Source organism: Phialemonium atrogriseum (genome assembly GCF_030411735.1).
Source record: "Phialemonium atrogriseum strain 8032-3 unplaced genomic scaffold QBC33scaffold_1, whole genome shotgun sequence".
NCBI classification, from domain to species: domain Eukaryota; kingdom Fungi; phylum Ascomycota; class Sordariomycetes; order Cephalothecales; family Cephalothecaceae; genus Phialemonium; species Phialemonium atrogriseum.
In genome coordinates this window covers 2,398,425-2,421,401 of record NW_026848138.1, presented here as the reverse complement: position 1 = coordinate 2,421,401, position 22,977 = coordinate 2,398,425, and the positions used below count along the sequence as shown (strand labels likewise).

The 22,977-nt window shown below is 54.1% G+C and overlaps 7 protein-coding genes across 7 annotated transcripts; 5 read left to right on the top strand and 2 right to left on the bottom strand.

Moving 5' to 3' along the window:
- Positions 1-710: 710 nt before the first annotated feature.
- Positions 711-2,466, bottom strand: QBC33DRAFT_608286 (putative peroxin 14 17 protein). Its single transcript, XM_060432358.1, has 2 exons — positions 1,940-2,466; positions 711-1,875 (listed from the first exon to the last, which is right to left on the bottom strand). The coding sequence occupies exons 1-2, from the start codon at positions 2,195-2,197 to the stop codon at positions 1,084-1,086; spliced, it is 1,050 nt and encodes a 349-aa protein (XP_060289123.1). The 5' UTR covers positions 2,198-2,466; the 3' UTR covers positions 711-1,083.
- Positions 2,467-3,574: 1,108 nt separating this feature from the next.
- On the top strand, positions 3,575-5,149 carry QBC33DRAFT_554350 (PAPA-1-like conserved region-domain-containing protein; the record flags this gene model as incomplete). The annotated part of the gene is made up of 3 exons (XM_060429500.1): positions 3,575-4,670; positions 4,729-4,835; positions 4,901-5,149. 3 exons carry the CDS (start codon positions 3,575-3,577, stop codon positions 5,147-5,149), a joined length of 1,452 nt encoding a protein of 483 aa, XP_060289122.1.
- Positions 5,150-5,793: 644 nt separating this feature from the next.
- Positions 5,794-7,073, top strand: QBC33DRAFT_33228 (uncharacterized protein). The gene is made up of 2 exons (XM_060423682.1): positions 5,794-6,849; positions 6,931-7,073. Exon 1 carries the CDS (start codon positions 5,945-5,947, stop codon positions 6,755-6,757), a length of 813 nt encoding a protein of 270 aa, XP_060289121.1. The 5' UTR covers positions 5,794-5,944; the 3' UTR covers positions 6,758-6,849; positions 6,931-7,073.
- Positions 7,074-7,722: 649 nt separating this feature from the next.
- On the top strand, positions 7,723-10,379 carry QBC33DRAFT_554348 (uncharacterized protein; the record flags this gene model as incomplete). The annotated part of the gene is made up of 2 exons (XM_060429499.1): positions 7,723-7,851; positions 7,920-10,379. The coding sequence occupies 2 exons, from the start codon at positions 7,723-7,725 to the stop codon at positions 10,377-10,379; spliced, it is 2,589 nt and encodes an 862-aa protein (XP_060289120.1).
- A 510-nt stretch (positions 10,380-10,889) lies between these two features.
- QBC33DRAFT_522830 (chromo domain-containing protein 1) lies at positions 10,890-15,979 on the bottom strand. The gene has a single exon (XM_060426568.1). It carries the CDS (start codon positions 15,486-15,488, stop codon positions 11,217-11,219), a length of 4,272 nt encoding a protein of 1,423 aa, XP_060289119.1. The 5' UTR covers positions 15,489-15,979; the 3' UTR covers positions 10,890-11,216.
- A 154-nt stretch (positions 15,980-16,133) lies between these two features.
- QBC33DRAFT_608284 (ribosome biogenesis protein BRX1) lies at positions 16,134-19,485 on the top strand. Its single transcript, XM_060432357.1, has 9 exons — positions 16,134-16,564; positions 16,660-16,672; positions 16,745-17,134; positions 17,198-17,278; positions 17,351-17,455; positions 18,180-18,306; positions 18,368-18,464; positions 18,536-18,656; positions 18,712-19,485. The coding sequence occupies exons 1-9, from the start codon at positions 16,544-16,546 to the stop codon at positions 19,302-19,304; spliced, it is 1,548 nt and encodes a 515-aa protein (XP_060289118.1). The 5' UTR covers positions 16,134-16,543; the 3' UTR covers positions 19,305-19,485.
- Positions 19,486-20,687: 1,202 nt separating this feature from the next.
- QBC33DRAFT_33034 (uncharacterized protein) lies at positions 20,688-22,279 on the top strand. Its single transcript, XM_060423660.1, has 2 exons — positions 20,688-21,619; positions 21,673-22,279. The coding sequence occupies exons 1-2, from the start codon at positions 20,936-20,938 to the stop codon at positions 22,162-22,164; spliced, it is 1,176 nt and encodes a 391-aa protein (XP_060289117.1). The 5' UTR covers positions 20,688-20,935; the 3' UTR covers positions 22,165-22,279.
- Positions 22,280-22,977: the final 698 nt, after the last annotated feature.

Genomic DNA, 22,977 nt, shown 5'->3' with positions numbered 1-22,977 from the left:
ACAAGGCCGCTCAGAATGAACCTGAACCTGTACGACCAGTGCGGGGCGTTCTGGATTTGGAGAGGAAAGATGGTGGCATGATATTTAAAGCAATCCTTCCGCGGTTTGGCATCCAACGCATTGACTCACGGCCTCATGCACCTGTTTGTCACCACCTCGATCATGACATTTCATCTTACCATTGGCTTGACTCAATGCGAATTGCGGCACTTGCCGTGCTGCGCAGACGGACGGGCCTGCCGATGAACTTAAAAATGCTGCTTGAAGCAAAAACTATGGAGAAGGTACTGTACTGTACATACCTAGGCAACCAGGTTAATCATGATCGCCCATGCTGGCGCGAGGTCTCTCCGCCTGTCCCCCAACAGGGCAGGGATCGGCATGCAGCCTGGTGGCTACTCAGTAAATCTCACCAAATTGAGCTCCAACGCGCAAATCGGCGAGGAGTGTACCACACAGGCTGGAACATAGGAGGAGGGGCACATGGAGGAGGAGGCAATGCAACAGATCATGTTCGCCTTCCCGCGTCGTGTGACTTGGAGTGCAGCGCCATCCTCCGTCTCAGCGCCATACAAATGGTAGGTAGGTATGCGAGTGTACGCCTACCAAGATAATCCAACAATAGCGTATCGCGCCGTGGGCCAGTCCAATTGCTTGTTTCCAAGCTATCTGACCTAGCCGCATACCGCGACACCCATATCCCATCGTCTTTCTCCGCAGCGAAACAATTCGAGGGGCAGCTCGAGACCAAACCCCGCTGTCTCGCATCCAGGGGTGGTCAGGGTTTTGCGATCACATGGCCGCCAAGGGCGGACTAAATTCAGTCAGTGATACCAATGATAGGTATGCAGTATGTAATCTGTATTTCCTACCAAGTCCGTACACCCCTCCTTTGTACCTGTAGATATGTGATATGGAATTCGTTGCATTTGCAGGTCTACAAATAGAGGTCATACTACTTATACGCAGTAGATAGATATTGTGCCAGTGTAATCCGTAGAACATCCTCCTCCACTCAACGCTCCTGGCATGTTCCCTCGTTGATAATACAAGTCAATCCCCGCCCTCGGGCCTCTCAAATCGCTACCTGGTGCCGGCCGGGAAGCTGCGGGCGCTCAGTAAGACTCCCTTGACGCGCCGAATGTTCTCCTTGGCTCTCTTGATTTCATCGTCCGGCTCGTTCCTATTGATACCGCCGTACAGCGAGCTGCTGCCAACAAAATCATGTATAGGATAACTCAACTGATCCATCTCGTCTTTGAAAACGTCGAGAAGAGTCTTGACATCTGCGTAGTCCTCGCTGTGCGCAATAATGCCCCCGCTGATCTCCTTGGCCGATGCTACCAGCTCCCTCAGCCGGCGCGCCTGCTGTATGCTCGGACTCTCTGTCAACATCAATGTCTGCCCTGTGCCTTCTACAGGGCTGGATGGTAGGGAAGTCTGGACTCCAATGTCACGATGAAACATCTCCGTCGGGTCATCGTACTCGGTGTCTTCGTCGTCTTCCAAGGGGTGCCCTGTCGAATCTGCCTTCTTCGCGCCCGGTATCTCGGATACAATGTCCTCAAGCTTCGTCACCAGTTTGCCAAGGTTCTGGTTCGCGGTGTCATGTAAAGACACTCTCGCCTCGGTAAGGGATTCAACCATGGGTGTCAGCACGAAGTTGCTTGTGCCGTAAATAAGGGTGGATATGCCGGCAAACGTATATAGAGTGTTGAGAAACCCATTGGCGGTAACTAATGGAGGCGCTCGAGCGGGCTTGGTGAGGAATTCAGGATATGTGACAATCGGCGGGCGGTCTTCTTTTGCCTCGGCTGTCACGGTATCGGGACTCGTAGAAGCCGTCGTGGGCTCTTGCGCAGCATCTTCAACAGCCTTTTGCAGCGACGGTCAGAATCAGTCTAAACAAACTTTGGGGACGGTCGAGGAAGCCACTAACCTTTGGCAGCGCTTTCTTTCCTTCTTCATTCAGGAGCTCGAGGATAACGCCTTCCTCAATACCCTTGCTCTTCAAGAACTCGACTTTGCGCTCTCTCGTGGCCTTCTGTACTTCTTCATCCTCAAGGAACTTCCTCGCTTGGTCTATGGTAGCTGTAGCTTCTGGGACTGGCGGGTCGGAACCAGGGTCGGCGGCGGCGGATTGGGATCTCTGCCATGCCGGAATCCCGGAATTGGAATCTTGTTCAGAGTTCCCCATTGTCGGACTGTTGGGGCTGCCCTTGAGACATTAGCACTCCCGGGAGACAACCTGAAGAAGGGGCCAAGGCGATGGAACCCGATTTCGATAAACGATGGCTGCTTATCGTCTTCCTTGCCGAACATGACGTGCCTCGGCTCATAATGCCAGGCGGCAGCTTCATAGCTCGGCCTGTGACGGCCCGGCACGTAATGGAACCCAGGCGGCAGATCTCCGGCAGTGGGAACAGGGGGGTCGTCCCACATCTGGAATCTGGATCATCACAGCGGTTGCTTCCAACGACGATAACGAGCTCAGAATTGCCACTTTTATAGATTCTAGGCCGTAAGACTCAAGATATCATTGCTCAAGACACTAAGAAGCACAACGGGTTCACCCATCTTTATTGAGGCCTCCATTTGCCCCTAATTCGCCAACTCAACTACGTCCAGAGACAGCCAGATCCGAGCATCGCGACCCCCAAGCTTAACACTTGGGCCCTTCGAGTTTGCGCCAGCAGAGATCTCCAGGATTGTTTCTGAAGAGCAATACCTATCTCCTTTGTACTAGACTCAAGGGCTGAAGTGGGGTGACACCTCTTGTATACCAATCATCGATTGCCGACACGCCTTTTTACACAGCCGAAAGCAAGGGGCCGTCAGGCCACATCGAGACGACCTCTCCAATCGACAGTCGGTATTGCAAAATCTTGGCTGCGGCGTACGAAATACGTACACACGCCACAACGATCAATTGCGCCTTTCCAGTCAAAGTGTGAGTTTGCTATTTCGCTTTCTAGGCCCCAGCCCCAACCCCATGTCAGCATAGCGCAACCCCGAAAAGGCAGAGAGGGAGAGGGGAAGAAGGGGAACCTTGAATCTGTGATTTGTCCCCTTCTTGGCAATTGCCCGTCATATGGATGTCGGCAGAGGCCACCCAAACAGATCAAGTCAGTTGCTGTAAACCGGGAATATCTTCCATGTATTTCGTCATTGTTTGTCGAGCCCTATTGGCTTGACGCTCGGGGTTGGCCAAACAAGGTTGGCTGAGGGATTCACTGTCAAGGCAGGCAGTTTGTGGATGGCGGGAAGCGCAGCGGCTGCACACAGGATGCAACTGAGCCTTGCGCTTGATTGCCCCTTCCCTCTTCGCTTCTCTTTGTCGCCCAAGACTTTTAAATTTGTTGGTCGAGCTTATTTCAACGACCTGCCATCTCACCATCTCACAACCATCCCACAACCTTTTCATACACCCCCACTATCAGAACCCTTCAATCATATCCAGCATCTTTTCCGCCACCTGTCATAAACACACACAAAGTCTCCCACGTCCCTGGACAGCCATTCTTCATTTTTATTATTCGTCTTCCTCCTCCGCCCACACAATCACACATCCACAATGTCTTCGAGACCTCGCCGCTCGGCGGCCCAGCGGGCAACGGAAGCAATCACTGACATGGCCGACAGAGATAACGAGCGGACAATGTCATCCCGCTCACGCCGCTCCACAGATGGCCGGGGGGTTGCTTCTGTATCACGCCACGCACCCTCGTCATCTCCCGCGAGCAGCCTCGCAGACTCGGATCAACACATGCATCTCACGGTCAAGCTCCCTTCAAGCAAGCTGCGCCAGGCCACCACCGCCAACAAACGCGGTGCGAGCTCTATAGCGGTAGGTCGCCGTGAGCAATTCGTCGGCGACGAGATAGTTGCCGCTAAGCGGAGCACCCGGGGCGGAAAGAAGAGCTATGTTGTAGAGAGCGAGAGTGATGACGATGAGGAAGAGGAGGAAGGGGAGGACGAGATCCAGGTCGGCAATCTCGGCGGACAGGATGACGACGACGATGAGGACGAGGAGGAGGAAGAAGAAGAAGAAGAAGAAGACGAAGACGAGGAGATGGAAGATCTTGGTGAGGAGGATGCTGATGGCGAGGAAGTTGATGAGGAAAATATGGATGTTGACGCACAAGGCGACGACGATGATCTGGGTGACGAGGATGCTGAGGGCGATGTCGACATGGATGTTGCCCCGCTACCCCCGCCTCCTACTATCAAAATTTCCAAGCCCGCCAGAGGCGGCGCCCCTTCTGCTAAGGCCAGAAATGCACGTCTCCCGAAGTCCTCTATCAGGGCATCTGGGGCAAGCGCGCAGAAATCGTCCTCCAGGGTCAATGAGGATGAGGATGAGGAACTGAGCGACTTGGAGAGCGAGCCTGAGGAAGAGATCAATGACACCGTCGAAGTAGGCGGTGAGAGACCGGCCGAAGACGAAGATGAGGATCCTGACGCGGAGGGCGAAGAGATCGAGGTTGCTGACGAAGATGCCGAGGAAGATGCTGAGGCTGATGAGGAGGAAGAGGAGGAGGCTCTCGATAGCGACGGGGAGACCCCCGCTGGGGGCAGCCGTGCCGAGACGCCGGATTTATCTCGGATGACGGCGCGGCAACGGGCTAAGCATGGCGATGTGGCGCAAGAGTACATGAAGCTGTCTGATGGTAAGAGCTTCCTACTGCTTACTGCTTATCACGGATAAGGCTAACCCGATTTCTGCAGAGGTCCAAGCCAAGAAGGTTTTCACGGCTGAAGAGCTGTCCATGAGGCGGGCCGAGATGGCTCGTCGCAGGCGGAACTTGAGCGAGAAGCGCAACGAGGAGGTCAAGGTAGCTACTGGATCTTTGAGTTCCCGCTTATTCCTGTCGAACCTGAGGCTGATTAAAATTTTCAGATGGAAACCATCAACAAGCTTCTCAAGAAGCAAGCTCCCAAGACCAACCGTCGTACTGCTCTCCTACCCGGCGACGAGACTCCCGACAATGAGGGTCCGAAGGCGAATCCAGCATTCATCCGCTGGGTTAGCACCAAGGATGGTATTCGGGTCGCTCTACCGGAGGAGATGCTCGCCGGGCCCGCCGGACGAGTTTTCGGCGGGGGGCATGGACTCGGCGGGGAGAAGATGGTTGAGGAGGTATCATGAATTAACGGTATATCACATTGCAGCCCCTCCGGCTGCCCTGAACAACTTCGTTTTAATTTTCTTTTCTCATCGGATTGCTGTACCTCGGACGATTTTGTTACGACGAAGGAAATTGCTTAGCAAAACCTTACACTGGCCAATTGTTGCGGACTCGAAGCGGATAGAAGCTTTTCAGGACCTTTACGCCAAAGCCACGTCGGTACGTCCATGGTTCAGTGAGTTGTTCCCAGATCATCGCAATATAGGTTAAATGCTAAGCCATAAATTGACTTTTTTCGAAGCAGATCGAAGGCTGGCAATGTCGTGGAGCGGATACAGTGGCAAACAAGCTGTATCGTATCGCCGGTCCAAAATACGTCAATGTATTCCCAACCCCTTAATCTGACACCAGAGCCCCTATCCCAACCATATATATATGCAATTCAGTCTCTCCACCATCGAAGTCTATGTGAAGGATGGATATCGTTTTATACGGCGAGTGGTGTGCCGTAATATACTTTTCTTGGTTCTGACCATCGAGTCTCGGCGTCGTCGTCTTCACACCCCCTGGTGAATTTGCCCCTTAACCCCCGCAGAACTTTGTCAACACAGACTTGAATCCGTTTATTGTACGGAACTGGGATGTACTCCAGTCACTGCACATGGCCGGGAAGCACCACTCTGCTTATGTCATTGGCGGTTTGCTCGAGGTTTTGATCGGGTGAAGCGCCTACTTTCAAGTCGAAATAAATTTCACAGCTCGTCACAGATGTTGGTGGGCGTAGGGGAAGTCCCGGGCAGCCAGAGACTCGGTCGATGACCCCGTATGCTCTACCGTCGCTGGGAGTCATGACTTTCGATCGAAGCCCATCGAACCGCGGGCCATACGCTCCAGACTCGGTCCTCGCACCACAGTGCTCGGAGTCTAACCGTAATATCCTTTCTATCGACTTCCCCTTATTCATATCGATTAGGTTCCGGACTATTTACTTCGCCAACTCTACTTCTCTGACTCACCTCCTCTCTTCTTCCCACAGCTCTTTTCCATTTCAAACCTCTCCTACGCAACGTCCCAAACCTCTCTTCCATTTCATCCCCTCTCTAACCATCAACAACCCAAGAAGATTATCAATATCAACCATGACTTGGGATTCCGATCTTCGCGCCCATACGGGCTTTAATGTCTGGGTACCTGGAATAGGGCCGCGGGCCTTCAAGAGTCGCGAGGACTACGTCCAGTGGCAGGTCCAAACGAGCAAGCCCCGCTCCAAAGCTGCTGCCAAAGCGAAGCAGCAGCCCCGGAAACTCAGCTGGGCCGAAAAGGAGAAGCAAGAACCGAGCGGAAAAGGGGCCGTGGCCGGGCCCGTGTCCAACGGAGAAACTAACGCCGACGACGACGAGCTTCATGACTTGTTCATGGCGGCACCTGAAGAGATTAGTTGGTCAACGGCGGCAAACGAGGAAGCAGCCGTTGAAGAGACTATCAACGATCAGGAGCTAGAGGACATGTTCTTGGCAGAGTCTGAGGAGATCACTTGGGTCTCAGATTCCGGTGAGCCAACCCCTGCATTCCTACCTCCGTCCTCCTCCCTCCTCTCCGCCCGCCAGTTATCCAATATCTGTCCGTAAATCGTAGATCGACTGGGGCCGAGGCCGTTGATACTGACTTGCCTCAGCCTCGAACACAAGTTCCCATTCGAGGGCTACTCCGGGCTCAGGTAGTAAGCGCCCCTTTCCTTCATACTCCTTGACGCGTTGTGACTCTGCCAATCCAGTTGCTAACTTCACTTTTTCTTCACTAGGCACCACACTCCCGACCGGTAAGTAAACAAACATCACTCTCACTTCACATTCTTCCACCCTTTTACTTCTCCCTGTCCCCGTGACCTTCTCTGGTAACTCGCTTCTGCTCTTCCTCGAGCCCTCTCTCGAGCCCTCTCTTCCGAGCCCTCTCTTCCGAACCCTCTCTCTCAAACCCACACTTTTTCGCCGTGCAACCTCGATATCTTTACTCACAATACAAAATTCCAGCACCCACACTCTCTCCTCCCAGTATGTAGAACCCACTTCATCCCCCAAACCACCTTTCCCTTTCCCCATATCACTTCTTACTCCTAGCCACCTTGAGCTTGACAGCTTCTAACCAACACTCCCATCCATCAGCCAGCTCTTCTCGTATTTCTGTCTCCGAGAAACCTCATCTCTCTTCTTCTTCTACCAGTAAGTCGAAAATTTCCACTCCGCCCCTCACCTCCCTCGGACCACACATCTACTTGATATCTTCACCTCGACTCACCCCTCCTTCTCCCCATATTACTTCTCTCCTGGCCGCCTTGGACTCAACAACTTACTAACCACTACATCCGCTCATCAGCCTGTGCTTCTCATATTCGCACCTCCGAAAACCATCATCGAGCATCTTCTGCATCTTCTTCTACGAGTAAGTTACAAAATTTCTACTCAGTCCCGCTCCTCTCTCGCCCTCCGTCCACACATTACTTGATATCTTCACCTCAACCAACCCCGTCTCTCTCTCATCTCCAAGTCACGCAAGGTAATCCTTATACTAAAATTTATCTCTTCTTCAAGATACCATGGCGACCAATGTGAGTACCGGGTCTGGACCGGCTCCGGCTGGCTTCCAGCTCACCTTGCCCACCGCCCAGCAACCCCAGGAGCAGCCAGCGCAAGTGGTCGAGGGGCAGCCCGCCCAGGAGAGCTCGGTAAGTCCTATATATTATCGACCACTACTGGCTACCCACCTTCATTTTAAGCTAACCAAACAATTTAGGCCGGCCTCCACATGCTCCAGTCTCTCCTCAGCATGGCTGGCCCGGCCGAGGACAAGACCTACGGCCGATTGGCCTTTGGGATGCGCGAGAACGCAAAGCGCCCCAAGGCCACGGTCGTTTTCAGTTCGGCGGCCCTGTCGACCCCCGTCACCCCAGAAGCCACCGCCGGGACCCCCGAAGCTGCCTCGCCCAACAAGCGCAAGGCCGAGGCGGATCTTGACGATAGATCTGCCAAGAAGGTTTCCACTGGAATGTCCCAGGAGGAGGGCCAGGACGGTCTGTTCGGGCATGCCAATGTGGTCGCCGAGCTAGCGGCAGCCAACCCGCATGTCGAGAAGCGGGTACTCTCCATTGTTAACAAGGTAGCAATGGAGACGATCAAGGTAATCCTGGAGGAAGCCGAGAAGGAGAGCTCGGTATTTGGCATCCCGATCTGGCCAGGTTCGCTGCCTCTCAAGCCTGAAAACCGCGAGAAGACGATCCAGGTTCATAAAAGGTGTGCCCAAGCGGTCCTGGACTCGCTCTCGAAGCCTGTTCTCAGCACGGAGCCCACAGCATTCGTTCCTGCTCAGAGCACCAGCAGCCGAACCGCTTCGCCCTCGCCGGCTTTGACCAACGGCTCTTCACCGGCTGCATCGTCCGCCGCTTCTCCTGCCCCAGCGACTCCCCATCCTGGATCCAGTGCCGGCCAATCGTCCACTGGCGCCAATAACAACACCGGCAAGAGCGTTTGCGTGCCAAACGTGGTGGAGGTGAACGGAGAAGCCGGCATCTTCATCAATGGCGGGCTGACGTTCATTCCCCTGCCCGGAGGGCTCCCCAAGTCGCGCCAGAAGAAGGCGGCCAAGAACAAGACCGGGGCCAAAGATTCGACCGGCGGGCAGACTGTCATGAGCCCTGAAGATTCGGCTTCTCTACAGGCCGCTCTTCGGGCAGGCGATTTGGCCACGGCCCAGAGCCTCTCCAGCTGCCTCTTCCCGGCAGGCGAGCCGGCTGCCGAGGAGACGCCGAAGACGACTCCCCGGAAGCGCGCTGCTGGCAAGGGTAAGAAAGCCGCCGGCAAGAAGGACAACTCGGTTGCCTCGGCCAGTGGTAATGTCCCGAGTGGTGCTGCCGAGCAGCCCATTCTGCCCCCTCCATGCTGGGCCCCTCCCCCTCCTTCGGCCATTCAGCTCCCGGCCAGCCAGTTCGACTCTGGCGCGCCCATTCTACCCCCAAGCGACTGGGTCCCTCTTCCGCCTTCGGCCTTCCGCCAGCAAGCCAATGCCGTGGCTTCTTATTCCCCGGTCATCGAGCCCCCCAGCTGGTACGGCAACCAAGCCACCTGCGTCGCCCATGCCCAGAGCCAGGCATCGACTTCCGCCGCTGGGTCTGACCAGATGATCCTACCTCCCATCATCCCCCCCATGGTCGGCCCCTCTATCCAGCCCCCTCGGCCGTTTTATCCTCCTGTTGTCCCTCCCTCGTCGCTGGTCCAACACGTTGGCCCCCCGCTGTCGCTCGTCCGCACAATTTCCGAGCAAACCAGACAGGCCCCTGTTCCTTCTCCGGTCGTCACCGACGAGGTCAGGACTGGCACTCCGGAGGACGTAACCGACGTCCTGGCGACTACCACTCCCGCCGACGACGGCGATGACGACAATGACTCGCTCTTCGGAGCCATGACGGAAGACGTCAGCGATGGCGACCTCTTTGGCGACGAGGACTTCGAGGAGGAAGAAGCCGAGACTGAGACTGGCGTCGACGAGCCCGAGGCTGAGATGACTGCTCCGGCCAACGCACCCGACGGCCAGTTGATCGCCTCCGCCATCTACGAGAGCACAGACTTCATCGAGCTACCGGAAGACATGGCCGAGGACAACTACGACGACACCCACCTCTTCCTTCTCGCCGAGGTGCTCGCCTTCGACCGGTTCTCCCCGCTCTCCGAGTTCTGCGAGACGAACGGGCTCCCCTTCCCGTACAGCCCGACCTTCCGCAGCGACTGCCCCGAGCCCGGCAACCCGTCCCGCGTCTGGCGCTCCCAGGACGACCGGTTCCGCACCGACCTGAGCCGCGACTCCATCATGTGGGCGGCGGCGGTGTGGACGTGGAACTCGCTGCCCGCGCGCTACCGGTTCGCCGAGGCGGCCGACGGGACCGTCCGGCCCTTCACGCCGCGCCTGCTGCTCTGCCGCGAGGACCGGCGGTACGTCCACCTGAGGCCGGACCCGCGCATCTACCCGGGCCGATTCCGCGGCGAGGGTCACGGTCACGGTCACGGTCACGGTCACGGTCACGGTCACGGTCACGACGGCGGCCCGGGGGTGATCCTCAACTCCTGGGCACAGGTCCGGGGAGCCGCCGGCTGGGACGACGAGTTCGCGAGTCGTGTGGCGTACTTGTTCCCCGATTACGGCGCGCCGATTGTGTGGGACGTCGCGGACTTCACTGATGCGGTGTTTGGTGACGTGCTGTGATGGTGGGGGTGATGGGGTTGGCTTTTTTTCTCTCTCCTACGAGATTATGATGATGTTGGTGGAGGTTCGGTTTGGCTCGCTTTGTCACAGAGGTTGACGGGTTTGGTGGTTTCATTTCAGACAGACACTGTTTCTTGCCACCGAGACTGGTGATGATGGACTTGGTGGTTTTTCAGGTTGGGAACACTCTTGTTACACACAGAGTCTTGGTCGACATTTTTATGTTTTTCGTTGGTTGGCTGGCTTCGTTTGGTTTGCCTGTCTGGCAGTAATGATTGCGTTTGGTTTGCCTCTTCGGCATAATGATGGCGTTTGGTTTGCCCGTTTGGCAGTAATACCTACCCTCTTGTGGTTGATGATATTTGGTCTTTGGCAGCGATACCCCTGTTCTGGTCGAGGAGTTCAGAAGTAGGGATGGGAAAGTACACTCTTCAATCCATTGTCTTGCTGTGACTCGAACATATTTATTAGCTCACCACTTGTGCTAACTCGTAGGAAGTCATCGCTCAATGAACATTGGATGAAAGTGACGGCGGGCTCATCCAATACGAAGTCTGTATTCCGTAAACTAAGAATGTATGAAAACCAAACTTCAAGCTTGGCATGGCTAGTTAAGACTTGATTGATTCCCAGGGTCGAGATCCGCAGATCAAACAACGATTTAGAAACGTGCAAAGGCAAGAACAGCTTTAATTATATGCATGTTCCGCATTCTATGGTGCTTGTTCTTGTTGGGTATTTACAGGCAACCTGCCACAAAAGACTAGAAAAATACAAATGGGAATCACAGTTGGGACCCCTGACCCAATTATCAGACAAGAAGATGCGCCTCCAACTCTACGGCAGGAGTTTCGCCACGGCAGATTCCTTCAGTTCCGCGCCGCTGCTGGACGGCCGTGCAGCACTTCCGATCCTGAAGGTGTTGAAGATGGCTTCCCACGAGGCGACGTTGATGTGCTCGTAGCCACGGCCCTCGGCCTTTTGCTCTTCGTACCACTCAAGAGTGTGCTGGAACTCGTACAGCATATATGATTCCGACCCGGGGGCTTTGGCTCTGGCCAGACTGGCTTCCTCGTAGAGACGGTTGTTGCATTTGCCCCTGTAACCCATGGGTAACTTCCTGCCCCGTGGCGGATGGAAAATGATGCGGCTGTCTTCGTCCTCCGAGGCGTCGTCGTCATCATCATTGTCCATGTCCAGTAGGTCTATCTCCATTCGCTGGGGAGGGGGGGAGGCGTCTTCAGCGTCATCCCCGGACATTGGCAGGTCGTCACCCAGCGTCACTAGCTTGTAGCCTTTTTGGACCATCTGCTCTTCCAGAATCGGAAGGTGGTCTCTAAGACCAGCACCCGTCAGTAACCCGGCGAAGTCCAGAGTGATGTCAACGGGAAAAGACGAGTCCGATATCGTTGGTTGCTGGAAACCGCCGAGCCAGACCTGGCCGAGCCACGTGCCGGGGTTCTTCACGGGGCCAATTTCGCGGATGAGCTGAATGAGGTAGCGTTGCGCGTAGATTAACTCGTTCTCCCTTGGCACCTGATCGGCTGGAAACATTTCCTTCGCGGCGAGATCCCAGATGATGAGTTCGCATTTCTTATATGGCCTCAGATATGGCTTCACTGGCCGATAGATTGCCAGCCAGGGGTGCCGTTGCGGTCTCGGATCTAGCGAGGGATTCTCCGGGTCCCACTCATCAGCGATGGTGTAGAAGAATCCAACGTAGGTGTTGAACTTCCGAGCTCGGTATGTGGTTGGTGGGTGGACGAAAGACCAGGTGAAATTAAACCACGTCCTCATGGTCCTGAACTCCTCATGGGGGTCCCGGAAGTACTGCGCCATATTCGAATCTGTCCACGAGACTGGGTACACAAAGACGGTCATGAAGGGAGAATGTATTGCTGCTTCCTCTCCAAAAGCGGTCAATCGTTGCTTAAAATGGGCCCAAGACTCACGACTGAGATATAGGCTCTCGAATTTCCAGGGTTTGACAGGGGCAGCAACGGGAACAACAACGGGAACAGCAGCAGGAACAGGAGCACGAACAGCAGCCGTCGGCGACACGGCCTGGTCTTCAGCCTGTTGCCGAATCTCGTCACCGTTGTCCAGTGCCTGCGGCTCGACCGGTTCGTATTTCTGCTGGACGGTATCCATGACAATATCCGCGTCGTTAATGGTGCATCGGGTATACTTGGGAATTCGCACAATCCGCACGCCCTTGGATGACCCCCTATACTTCATCGCCTGGCTGGACCCGACAACGTGGAATCCCCTGAACTGATCCATCCGCAAGGACGACCACCAGCCGAACCAGTTAACGAGGCTTTGCTCGTCATTAGGATCGATTGATGGGTCCGCATAGCTCAGAATGCTTGCCTCTTCGCTAAGTGCGAAAGAGTCGGATGGGGCTACCCGAAGATTGTGGAGTTCCGTGGCAACTAGCAGAGCCTTGAACCGATCTTCGCAATCGACCTGACTCAGCCCTTTTAGGTTCGCATTGATCTCTTTCTGCGCAATGCCGAGGGGTTGTTGCAGTATCACATCTCGTGCTTGGGATTTTTCATGTGCTAATTCTGCCAGATAGCCGCGGAGATCCCAGCCCGATAGTAATTTGACTTGTTGATCACCTGTCCAGTTCGATAGGACCCAGTCTAGGAGCTCGAAGCTGCGCTGCGGTTCTGATGTGAGGAAGCTCGGAGTGACGAGGATGGCGCTGCGATGTGGGAAGAGAGGCGTAAAGCTTATTTTGCCAGGCGCCACCGTTTCCTCAGGTAACGCAGATGAAGGAAAGATGGGCCGCGAATGGCTGGCTTCCGAGAGGCACCAGTACACGTCGTGTTTCTGGTTGAGGTATTGTTCCAGCGACGGAAAGCGATGCAGGGTCCACGAGACAAGCTCGTGAACTATGACCACACCCGGCTGCTGTTCCACTGCACTTCTGAACGCCGACCAACCGCCAGCATGATCGCTGGTATAGATGCGGCAGTCCGGCTTGCAGGCCCGCAACCAGTGGAAGAGAGCATGGAGCAGATCTCCCTTCGATCGCGGAAACGCGAGGAAGAAATTGTGTGTCGAGTCCCCTCCAGCTAACGCACGAGGTAGAATATCAACGTATTTCAACCCAAGGAGCTTCTCCACGAGAGATACCCTGCCGGGCGGCGGACTGGGAGTTTCCTCATCTAACACCATGGGACTTGCGTCTATGGGTCTTAAGAAGGGTCCGCAATGCGACGCCGAGCTGAAGACAAAATACCTCAGGGCCCCTTCATTGGACGATGAGGGTTCGGCCGCGAACGAGTCGGCTAACCACTTCCACTCATCGCATCTTGGCGGGTATATTATTAGATTATACTCCGAGTGCGAGTAGTATAACCCCAGGATGCCTGCCCGGAGATGTGCCGCCACAGCTTCAAGAACATCTTCGCTCTCCTTAGACTTGATTGTTCCGGCACACAAGGTCCTTTGCCTGATATGATTCATCTGCTCAGAAAATGTCTTGGCGAAGCATGAATAATAGCAGTCAAAGATGTCTTGTGCGAGGAATTGCGTGAGCCAGGGCTCCTCTGGTTCCAACGGCAGCCCATAAATGGTTACGGCAACTGGCCCCGTGTTTGGCCCGAACTTGAGACACTTATCGGCACTCCGCGATCGCCCCAGTCGGTTGTTGCTGTCGACGCTAGGATGATTCGCTCCTGTACCAAAGGACAGGCTTTGCGGGGTTTGAAAATCGATGCCCACCGGGGCATCTAAATCCATCGGCTCAGAGTGTAGCGGCCCATCCTCATCGGATAGGAAGCGGACTGATTTACGCTTCTTCTTTGCCTGTCCATCTTGGATGCTAATGTCCGAGGTGATTAGACTTGGTCTAAACCCTTTCTCTTGCCGTCCTTGGCCCTCCTTTGATAGACCTTCTTTTGAAATTTTCCTGCTCGAGGGGCCCTTTGAGATTTCGAAAAGATTACCAGATAGTGCCTGGAGATCTGGTGCTCGATCCTCTCTCCCCCGGGATCCCTTGTCTGCTATGCGCTTGGTTCGGTAATGGTGGAAGAGCCTTTGCTCCTTGGCAGAATCAGTCATGGCGTCTTTGAGCGTAGTTCTTGGTTTTCTCGTCGAGCCGCTTATGAATACGTTGCCAGGAGTTGCCTTGGTTGCCGCGCCGCTCTTCTTTGCAGTGAAAACACGCCTGCCAGCAGCTTGGAGAGTCCGACCGGGAACAGTCCCTCGAGCAACAGCGGCAGCATTTAATGGGTTGCTGCTACCAACGGTAGCGGTGGTGCCGTTTGTGCCGGCAGTAGTGGACTTGGTCATAAGCTTCTTTGCTGTGCCTTGATACCCAGTGAGAGAAGGACGTTCACTTCGAGAGGTTTTAGACGTTGGCGTAGCTTTCGTCGACGGGGCGGGAGGGGCCTTGACAGTGAAGCCTTGGGTGCTTTGGCGGCGTATTTCGCTTGTTGTCGTTATTTTTGTTGGTGTTGTGGCTGCTGCTGCTGCTGCTGCTGCTGCTGCTGTGTGCGAAGATCTTTGAACCTGGGCAGGCTTGGGTCCGGGAATATTGGATATTCTTTGCTTCGGTTCCCCGCGCTCTGCTGCCACGGCGTCATCAACCTTAGTATCGACATAGTCGTCTTCCTCGGCCTCGTCGCTGGCATCATTGTCCGACGTCGTATCCTTTCCATCGCCGCTATTGTCTGAAAACGGCTTGGTCAACTTCAGACCAAGCCGCTTACGCTTAGCATTCCTTCGTCGATGCCGTTCTTGCTTTTCCGACGCCCGTTTGTTAACGGCATCGTAGAAGCCTTGAAGGTTAAACGGGCTTTCTTCGCCCCTTTGTTGCTTCTGCTTGGTCTCCTCCCACATTTCTCTCAGCTCCGTTCCGAGATTACTCGCTGGCTCCCAGGTGCATTCATCCAGAGAGAAGCCAGCCCACTCGACTAGGTAGAACGTGGCCCCATTACTGGTCTTCTCGGCGAGAACATTTGCGACTTCGAATTCCTCATCAGAGTCATGCTGAAAGGAGGCCGTAGAAGTTACCGAGACTGCATCATCGTCTTCTTCGGGTGTGGCCTGTGACCGCTGGTCCGAAGAACCTCTGCGTGATAGGCTCTTAAACATGGTGGTAAAGAGCAAATTTCTAACCCCAAAGTTTATCCCACGCCATTCAACTATCAATTCATCATCATCCCAGAGCGGTAGCAAGTGACCACTGCGGACGAGACGTGTGAGAGTATTATGATTATCAGACGGAAGTGTGACGAGGAGCTGAGTGCACGCAGTCGGCAAGTGAGCAGTCAAACGGAAGACTGGAGGGTTGGGTAGGTCCGGGTCTCTAAAGTGCCGGATGGCCGGATGAGAAGCACCCGGTTTTCAGGCCGTCAAAGATAAATGCACTCAGCCAGCTGAGGATCAACACAGAAGGTGAACGAAATATGGTGTTACTGGGGAAAACACGGGACAAAATGAAGGGGCGAGTCGAAAAAGGCAAGTATAGTGAATGAATCCCTCTGATACCTTGACGAGCCTCGACACCAACAACCTAGTGATCGTGCCGTAGGGACATTAAAGGTAGGGTGGTGGCGAGTCGGATAGAGCTCTCAATGCCTTGGTAGGTAGGTAATTAATGGAGAACTTGGAGGGCGCGTCCATGGCCCCATTTATTTGTCCAGGAAAACGGAGTATTTACACGTGACACCTGAAACGCGTCGAATTGTCAAGTGTGCCTGCCTAACTAAGGTAGGGTTAGGTAGGTACCTTAGGCAGGAGGAATGCAGACCAAGGAAGGTACCGTCTCTGTGTCGTCAGAGCAAATATCTGCCTGCTTGCAAAATCCCACCCCAAGGACTATTTATACGGGCTACTTCGTGGTTTTGTACTCCGTAGTCGCAGGCATTAAATTCCCCGGCCTTAAATCCTAAAATACAGCCCCAAGAGCGTAGCCATTCCACTGTCGAGGCGGTCCGGCCCCATTGGGTGTGTACCTAGGTGACTAAAACGGGCAGGCACCAGTGGTACCCGGGTGCCCCAGACCCGCAGAGACCCGCATCTTAGAGCCGCACCGCTCTCTTCCATTGTTCTCCCTGAACATCGCATACTCCCCCCCCCATACATCCCAACAATTCAACGTCGACAACCCTCCTCTTCCCGGCGAACCTGACTCTGATTCTACCATCATGGCTAACGACGAATACGACGTAAGTCTGTGCCCTTCCGGCATTGAATGACCGGTTCACCATCCCCCGCCCCAGACTTCTCCAATGCACTCGCTAACTCCACCACGCCTTCCTAGTTCCTCTTCAAAGGTGGCTAACACAGACCCTTTTCAAATGCCGATTCAGTCGCGACCATCTCTGCTGACGCCTCTGCTTCTCTAGTGGTGCTGATTGGAGACTCTGGTGTCGGAAAGTCCAATCTGCTGAGTCGATTCACCCGCAATGAGTTCAACCTAGATTCAAAGTCCACCATCGGCGTCGAGTTTGCAACGAGATCAATCCAGGTGGACTCCAAGACCATCAAGGCGCAAATCTGGGATACGGCGGGCCAGGAGCGGTATCGCGCCATCACATCTGCCTATTACCGCGGTGCTGTCGGCGCCCTCCTGGTCTACGACATTAGCAAGCATCAAACATACGAGAACGTCACCCGGTGGTTGAAAGAGCTTCGAGATCATGCCGATGCCAATATTGTCATCATGTTGGTTGGCAACAAGAGCGATTTGCGGCACCTGCGCGCCGTGCCGACTGAGGAGGCTAAGGCCTTTGCAAGTATGTGGCACCATGGCTTCAAACTAGGGGATCCAGGAGCGAAGTATGCTGATGCTGTCCTAGGCGAGAACCATCTGTCCTTCATCGAGACCTCGGCTCTCGACGCTAGCAACGTCGAACTTGCATTCCAGAACATCTTGACCGGTATGATCATCTGAACCTCATCCTTGACCATCTAGATAGTCTCGCTGACCATCTGACTGTCTCATCTACCAGAAATCTATCGCATCGTATCAAGCAAAGCCTTGGACAGTGGCGACGGCGCCCAGGCTACAATCGGCGCCGGCACAAACATCTCCCTGAGCAAGGCAGCAGACGACGGTGCGGGGAAAGGGAAGGCTTGCTGTTAATTTCTCCATGGGCCGCAATTACGGCCATAGGGCTGGGATGTTATACGGCGTCGCATTTGTCCGGAATGCAGGGAAACTGCGATCATTGGGGAGTAGGATCTGCTGGTTTTGACCAGATCGTTTCGTGATGATTTGTTTTGGGAGCACATTCTATCTTTCCTCTGTTTTCTTCCCCTACGGGTAGTTCAGGTTTCCTAATTCATCCGACGATCGCCTTGTGACGGAGTGGTTGGAAGTTAGTGGAATATAAAGATGTTGCCATTTTCAAGGTTGCCATGCCCGATTCCCGGTTCCCGACTCCCCACAAGCATGGTATAAAATCCGGGCTTGCTTTATGTGGCAATTCCTAGCAAGATGGGTCGCTGAATTAATAAGGAACAATCATGGTTCTAATCGGTCAGCCTTTCACTTCTTTCTCCGCAAGTCTGTAGGAGGCCCGTTTTCCTCGTCACACAGCATATTGATGGCCGGTGTGGGGCATTGAAATGACACCGCCACACCCAGGGTAGCCCAGAGTGCCACAGTTCTATTCCGTACAGTTCCCCCAATTTGCTAGCCTCGCGCTAATGGCCAGGCGAGGGGTGGGGCACACGGGAAGTTCTCTCAGCCTCGCAATCAACTTTATTTTTTCACACCCCCAAATCTGAACACTCCAAATACCTACAGACAGACTACCGTCAACCCCAAACAGTCAGACAAGATGGCCGCTGTCTACAAGTCGCTCTCCAAGTCGAGTGGGCCCAAGGCCGAGTCCTCGAGCGAGGGACCCAAGAAGAACAAACAGCGAGTTTTGATCCTCTCCTCAAGAGGCATCACTTATAAGTGCGTTCACTGGTCAATCTAACAGCCATTGTTCCCCTTTGCTCACATGTTTTCGCTGCAGGCATCGTCATTTGATGCAAGACTTAGCTGCTATGCTACCACATTCCCGCCGAGACGTCAAATTTGACTCGAAATCGAAACTTTTCCTGCTCAACGAGGTATGCCACATTCCAACACCGCTAAAGTTCTGAATAGCATCGCCGGCTGACATTTGGACCGGTAAAACAAGCTCGCCGAACTTCACAACTGCAATAACGTGTTTTTCTTCGAAGCGAGGAAAGGCAAGGACCTTTATGCTTGGCTAAGCAAGGTCCCGAACGGCCCTACCGTCAAGATGCACATTCAGAATGGTGAGTCGTGGCAAAGAGGGACTACGTCGATACATGATTCTGACCATACCTGCAGCTCACACCATGGATGAGCTTAACTTCACCGGGAACTGCCTGAAGGGTTCACGGCCCATCCTGTCATTCGACTCGGCCTTCGAGAAGGAGCCATATCTTAAAGTCATCAAGCAGCTATTCCTCCACATGTTCGGCGTGCCTCAAGGAGCCCGGAAATCCAAGCCATTTGTCGATCATGTTATGGGATTCACGTTTGTAGACGGCAAGATATGGATCCGGAACTACCAGATAAACGAGGTTGAGAAGATTGCAGCAGACGACGAGGCTGGCGAGGAGTCGAGCCGAACTACTCGGACGTCAAAGGGAGGCAACAAGGACACTGATGTCAACCTAGTCGAAATCGGGCCTCGTTTCGTTGCCACTCCTGTGTTGATCCAGGAGGGCTCCTTTGGTGGGCCCATCATCTACGAGAACAGGGAGTTTGTATCGCCTAACCAGGTCAGGGCGGATCTTCGGAGGAACAAGGCTGGACGGCACAATGCGAGGGCGGAGAGGCAGATGGAGAGATTGGCAAAGAAGGGGGATCTCGGGTTAAGAACGAACGGCCCAAGGAGAGGAGGCGACGAGTTGGATACCCGCAAACTTTTCGCATAAGCGGCAAAAAGCGAGAGATCAGAGGTGGTTTTTCTCGTGTCGCGGTATCCGCTTTTTGTTTGGACTTGGGGGAAACCAATCTGGCCTATTCGCCTCTCTTCCGAGTGTATGAAATGGTTCCAGTGGACTTCTTGTTCGGCGTTCATAGGAGATCTCAAAAATAGACCGCGCTTCTGATTTGTCCGTGGGTGGAGTGCTGTTTCCTGGTGATAGAAAACCTCGCCCCTAGGGATACAGCCGTAATGACCAACTCTGTGCTCCTCGGGCCAACCTACCCTACTACGTTCTAAGGAGTGCCAAATCTCTTGGCTGGTATTATCATGGAATTGACCCCTCCGTCCCGTCCAGTCCAGAGGTGGTGCCCAGCGGGCGGGCGCCAGGAGCACGTCGGTTAAATTACTTGATCCGGTTCCGAAACAAGGTGTGCCCGGGCCCTGGCCAGGGGTACTTCGACATACATGGTTTATAAGGCAGATCGTTCGCGCGACACGTCTCTGCTTGGTTTTCTTCTCCCTAAGCAAACACATGATGTCGAAATCACACCCAATTATCGCCGCTTATATGGCGCGTAAACATTTGCATTTGATGCCCCATGGCGTCAGTTGCATTCTGGATAGCCCCAACGCCGGGGTTCAAGGAATTTAGGCCTAAGCTGCCGACACCTCGGTCACCGAGGTGAGTTGTGTTTGGTGGAGACGAAAGGTCCTGCCAAACCAGCATCCAAGGGAGGAGGTCCGTTTCATCGGACTGCGGAGGAACGGGGAAGTGAGAGAGGCAGAGGTTAGAATCGCACCGTCTCCACCTTCAGAATCGGTTATGCTGAAAGCTCCGGCCAACTAGGGATTGCCTGACAGTGAGGCACCGGAGAACGCTGTTGTCATCGTTTAATAAAGCCCATACTCTTTGGGCTATTTGGAGTTGTCGAAACTCACCAGGACAGACAGTCGGACGATGTCTTCCTCTGAACTCACCCCAGGTCGTGTATTCCATGACACAAACGTCTGTCAAACAGATTACCATATTTATCCAGGTAAGCCCCGAGTCATCCCGGGAACAAGTTACATGGCTCATACTGGGAACAGAACACATACAAACTTGTCAAATGCAGAGATTCTTGGCTGGCTCCCTTTGACATCCAATTCGAGCAAAGTCAAGATAGCTTGAAGAGGCGACACACATCCACTGGTCCTCTTCAAGCTGCCAACCTGCACAATCGTGGCCGGCTGCGACATTTCGACCGCCCCTGATTCCAATCATACCATCTCTACCTCTACCGGGACTCTTTGCTGGCCTGCGAACAATCACCTGGAACCCACCACCTTGGGCGCTCCCATTACTTGCCTGTGGTGTGCGTCGGGAATTGCGCTTCGAACGGTCCTGAACTCCAATCCTGTTCATCATCAAACCATAGAACGATTTTGCTCCTCAACTTTCTGCTGTCTTGCACCGAACCTGCTTCTCCGTCTCAGGCTAAGTGTCGGCAACAAGTCGCTTTTGACCGTTGGGTCAAGCTCTCCCCTAATCTTTCTTAAACTATTACTGCCCCTTCTCATCGCCAAGGAGATCTATACCATTCACCATCGGTTGACGGAAACACAGCCAATACCCCCAGACCGTTCACATTAGGCAAGATGGCAACGTCTCAGCCGCATCTGGAGCGCTTTCCGGCTGAGATACTGTGCCATGTGTATGCCCAGCTGGATCTCGAAAGCGCGCTCAGCCTGTCCAAGACGTCTCTTGTGCTTGCTCACGTTTTTAAGGAGAACTGGGGAGCAATCCTGTTCTCAATTCTCGAGAGAGACTTCAGCCCTTTGGAATCGCTCCTTGGAGTTCCGGTAGTGCTCCCTGAGCAATTCAACAGCCCTTACTGTGCGTGGCTCAGACCTCGTATCTACTTCAGCGGCCGTTTGGTCTCCGAGGAAGACATCAAGGGGCTGCTTCCGCAGGTCAGCTATCGGCGGGAGCATGTGAGAAGCCTTCTGGGAATCTGCAAGGTGGTGAAGGCTTGGGAAGCTGCGTTCCCTCGTTTGCGATTCTCTCAACGGGCCCAGTTTGCTCGTAGCCTTCACGGGCACGAGAATGAGCGTCTCCGCGGGGCATTGTACAACTGGTGGCGTTATGCAATGTTATTCCACCATGATGCCCACCGGACCGACTACTGGGTCAGGGATTCCCGAATGCCCGACATGCGTTGCAACAATCTTCGAACGTTGTCGACCGCCCAGCTGTACGAGTTGCAGGACTTGTGGGAGACTGTCCGATCAGCCGTTGCTACTGACCTCTGCCCATCCGTCCCTCTCGTGCTGCACAACGCGGTGAGTCCTGCCTAGATCCTTGCAGGTTGGTCATGTGGCTAATATCCGCGCAGGGGAAATCGCTTTCCAGGACTGAAGCCGCCCGCCTTGGCTGGGGCCATTCAGTCGAAAATGACACGATAGTCTCGACAGTGATGAGACTTGTTCCTGACCAGATGCTCCATTTCCTCGAGTCGCGGCACGTATATGCCACGAAAAAGAGCCTGATAACCGCCATTCGCTTCTTACGCCCCTCGATTGAGAACCATGTGGAAAGCCTGACCGGCACTCTTCACTCAGTGATCCGTGAGCGGCGCGAGCTGCTCAAGATGGAGGTCGGGCAGCGTGCCTTGAAACGCAAGCGGTACTTCCCAGCGCGCAGTTTCCCCAAGCCCCACGGAGGGATCCTGGATTATCAGGCTCAGAGATGGCAGAAGGTTCGCGTGAAGTACGGGAACGACGGGGGCAAGGGCCTTGGTCTTGATGCCTATGGTCCACACATCTCCATGGCTTTCCCTTATTTGCACCGCCTGATGCCTGCTGGGCTCTTGGAGCCGTCTCAGTAGATGAGGGTATTACTGTTCATTTTCTGCACGCAGTCTTCTGTGGCTCACTCACTGTGGCCTTGCATGACTGTTGTGGAACCCATCTTCTTAATTGCTTGGGGGGAGACGTGTGTGTGTCGGGCAAGTCTGTATCGGGCAAGTCATGGCTGCCCGGTTGGCTAAGTACTTCGTCCGTGTGGCTCTTTTGGTTGAGGATTTATGAGAAGATATTGAAGACTCTGCCAATTTCCTATCTAAAGAGGGACCTTCTGACGCTGTAGAGAACAAATGTATGTACATTGGGTATACATGAGTCCAGAATCGGGGTAATCGCATTCCAAGTTGGTGCCTCATAAATTGGGTCCCGTGGCCAACCTGGAGGCTTTCGTTGTTGCGTGAATGTAATCCGCACAGTGCCTGCCTTACATAGACAAACGTCGCGAGTAATCATGAGAGAAGTTCCATCAGAACGGACTTCATATACATGATGAATAAATGGACTGCTCCCGAATACATTTACAGACCATCTGGGACTGGCCAGGGTTCTTATTTGGGTTCTGGACTGCATGCAGTTTGGCATTTTGCCGCTCCGTGGGGGCCAACAGCCCGGCTAGTGCCAACTGGCAACTGCCAACCAGGTCGCGCATCTTCCAAAGTCACCAATCTTCGACGCTTCATTCATATCTCATCTAAGACGCCCCGATTATGACTGCGTCTTACGGTATCCAAGGGCCAAGGAATTCCGTGAGGTGAACGCATGTCAGCTCAACATTAGCCACGTTTAGGTACGTCACATTTAACCTCGTCTGCACTCCGTGGGCTTTGCTTCCAGCC

What these genes read in the sequence shown, in the direction of transcription:
- QBC33DRAFT_608286 (XM_060432358.1), bottom strand. Translation starts at nt 2,197, where the DNA reads ATGGGGAACTCTGAACAAGATTCCAATTCCGGGATTCCGGCATGGCAG. An exon ending in GAAAGAAAGCGCTGCCAAAG is followed by an intron (nt 1,876 to 1,939) that starts GTTAGTGGCTTC and finishes TCGCTGCAAAAG; the next exon opens with GCTGTTGAAGATGCTGCGCA.
- QBC33DRAFT_33228 (XM_060423682.1), top strand. Translation starts at nt 5,945, where the DNA reads ATGACCCCGTATGCTCTACCGTCGCTGGGAGTCATGACTTTCGATCGA.
- QBC33DRAFT_522830 (XM_060426568.1), bottom strand. Translation starts at nt 15,488, where the DNA reads ATGTTTAAGAGCCTATCACGCAGAGGTTCTTCGGACCAGCGGTCACAG.
- QBC33DRAFT_608284 (XM_060432357.1), top strand. Translation starts at nt 16,544, where the DNA reads ATGGCTAACGACGAATACGAC. An exon ending in GGAGGCTAAGGCCTTTGCAA is followed by an intron (nt 17,135 to 17,197) that starts GTATGTGGCACC and finishes ATGCTGTCCTAG; the next exon opens with GCGAGAACCATCTGTCCTTC. An exon ending in GAGCAAGGCAGCAGACGACG is followed by an intron (nt 17,456 to 18,179) that starts GTGCGGGGAAAG and finishes CCAAACAGTCAG; the next exon opens with ACAAGATGGCCGCTGTCTAC.
- QBC33DRAFT_33034 (XM_060423660.1), top strand. Translation starts at nt 20,936, where the DNA reads ATGGCAACGTCTCAGCCGCATCTGGAGCGCTTTCCGGCTGAGATACTG. An exon ending in CTCTCGTGCTGCACAACGCG is followed by an intron (nt 21,620 to 21,672) that starts GTGAGTCCTGCC and finishes ATATCCGCGCAG; the next exon opens with GGGAAATCGCTTTCCAGGAC.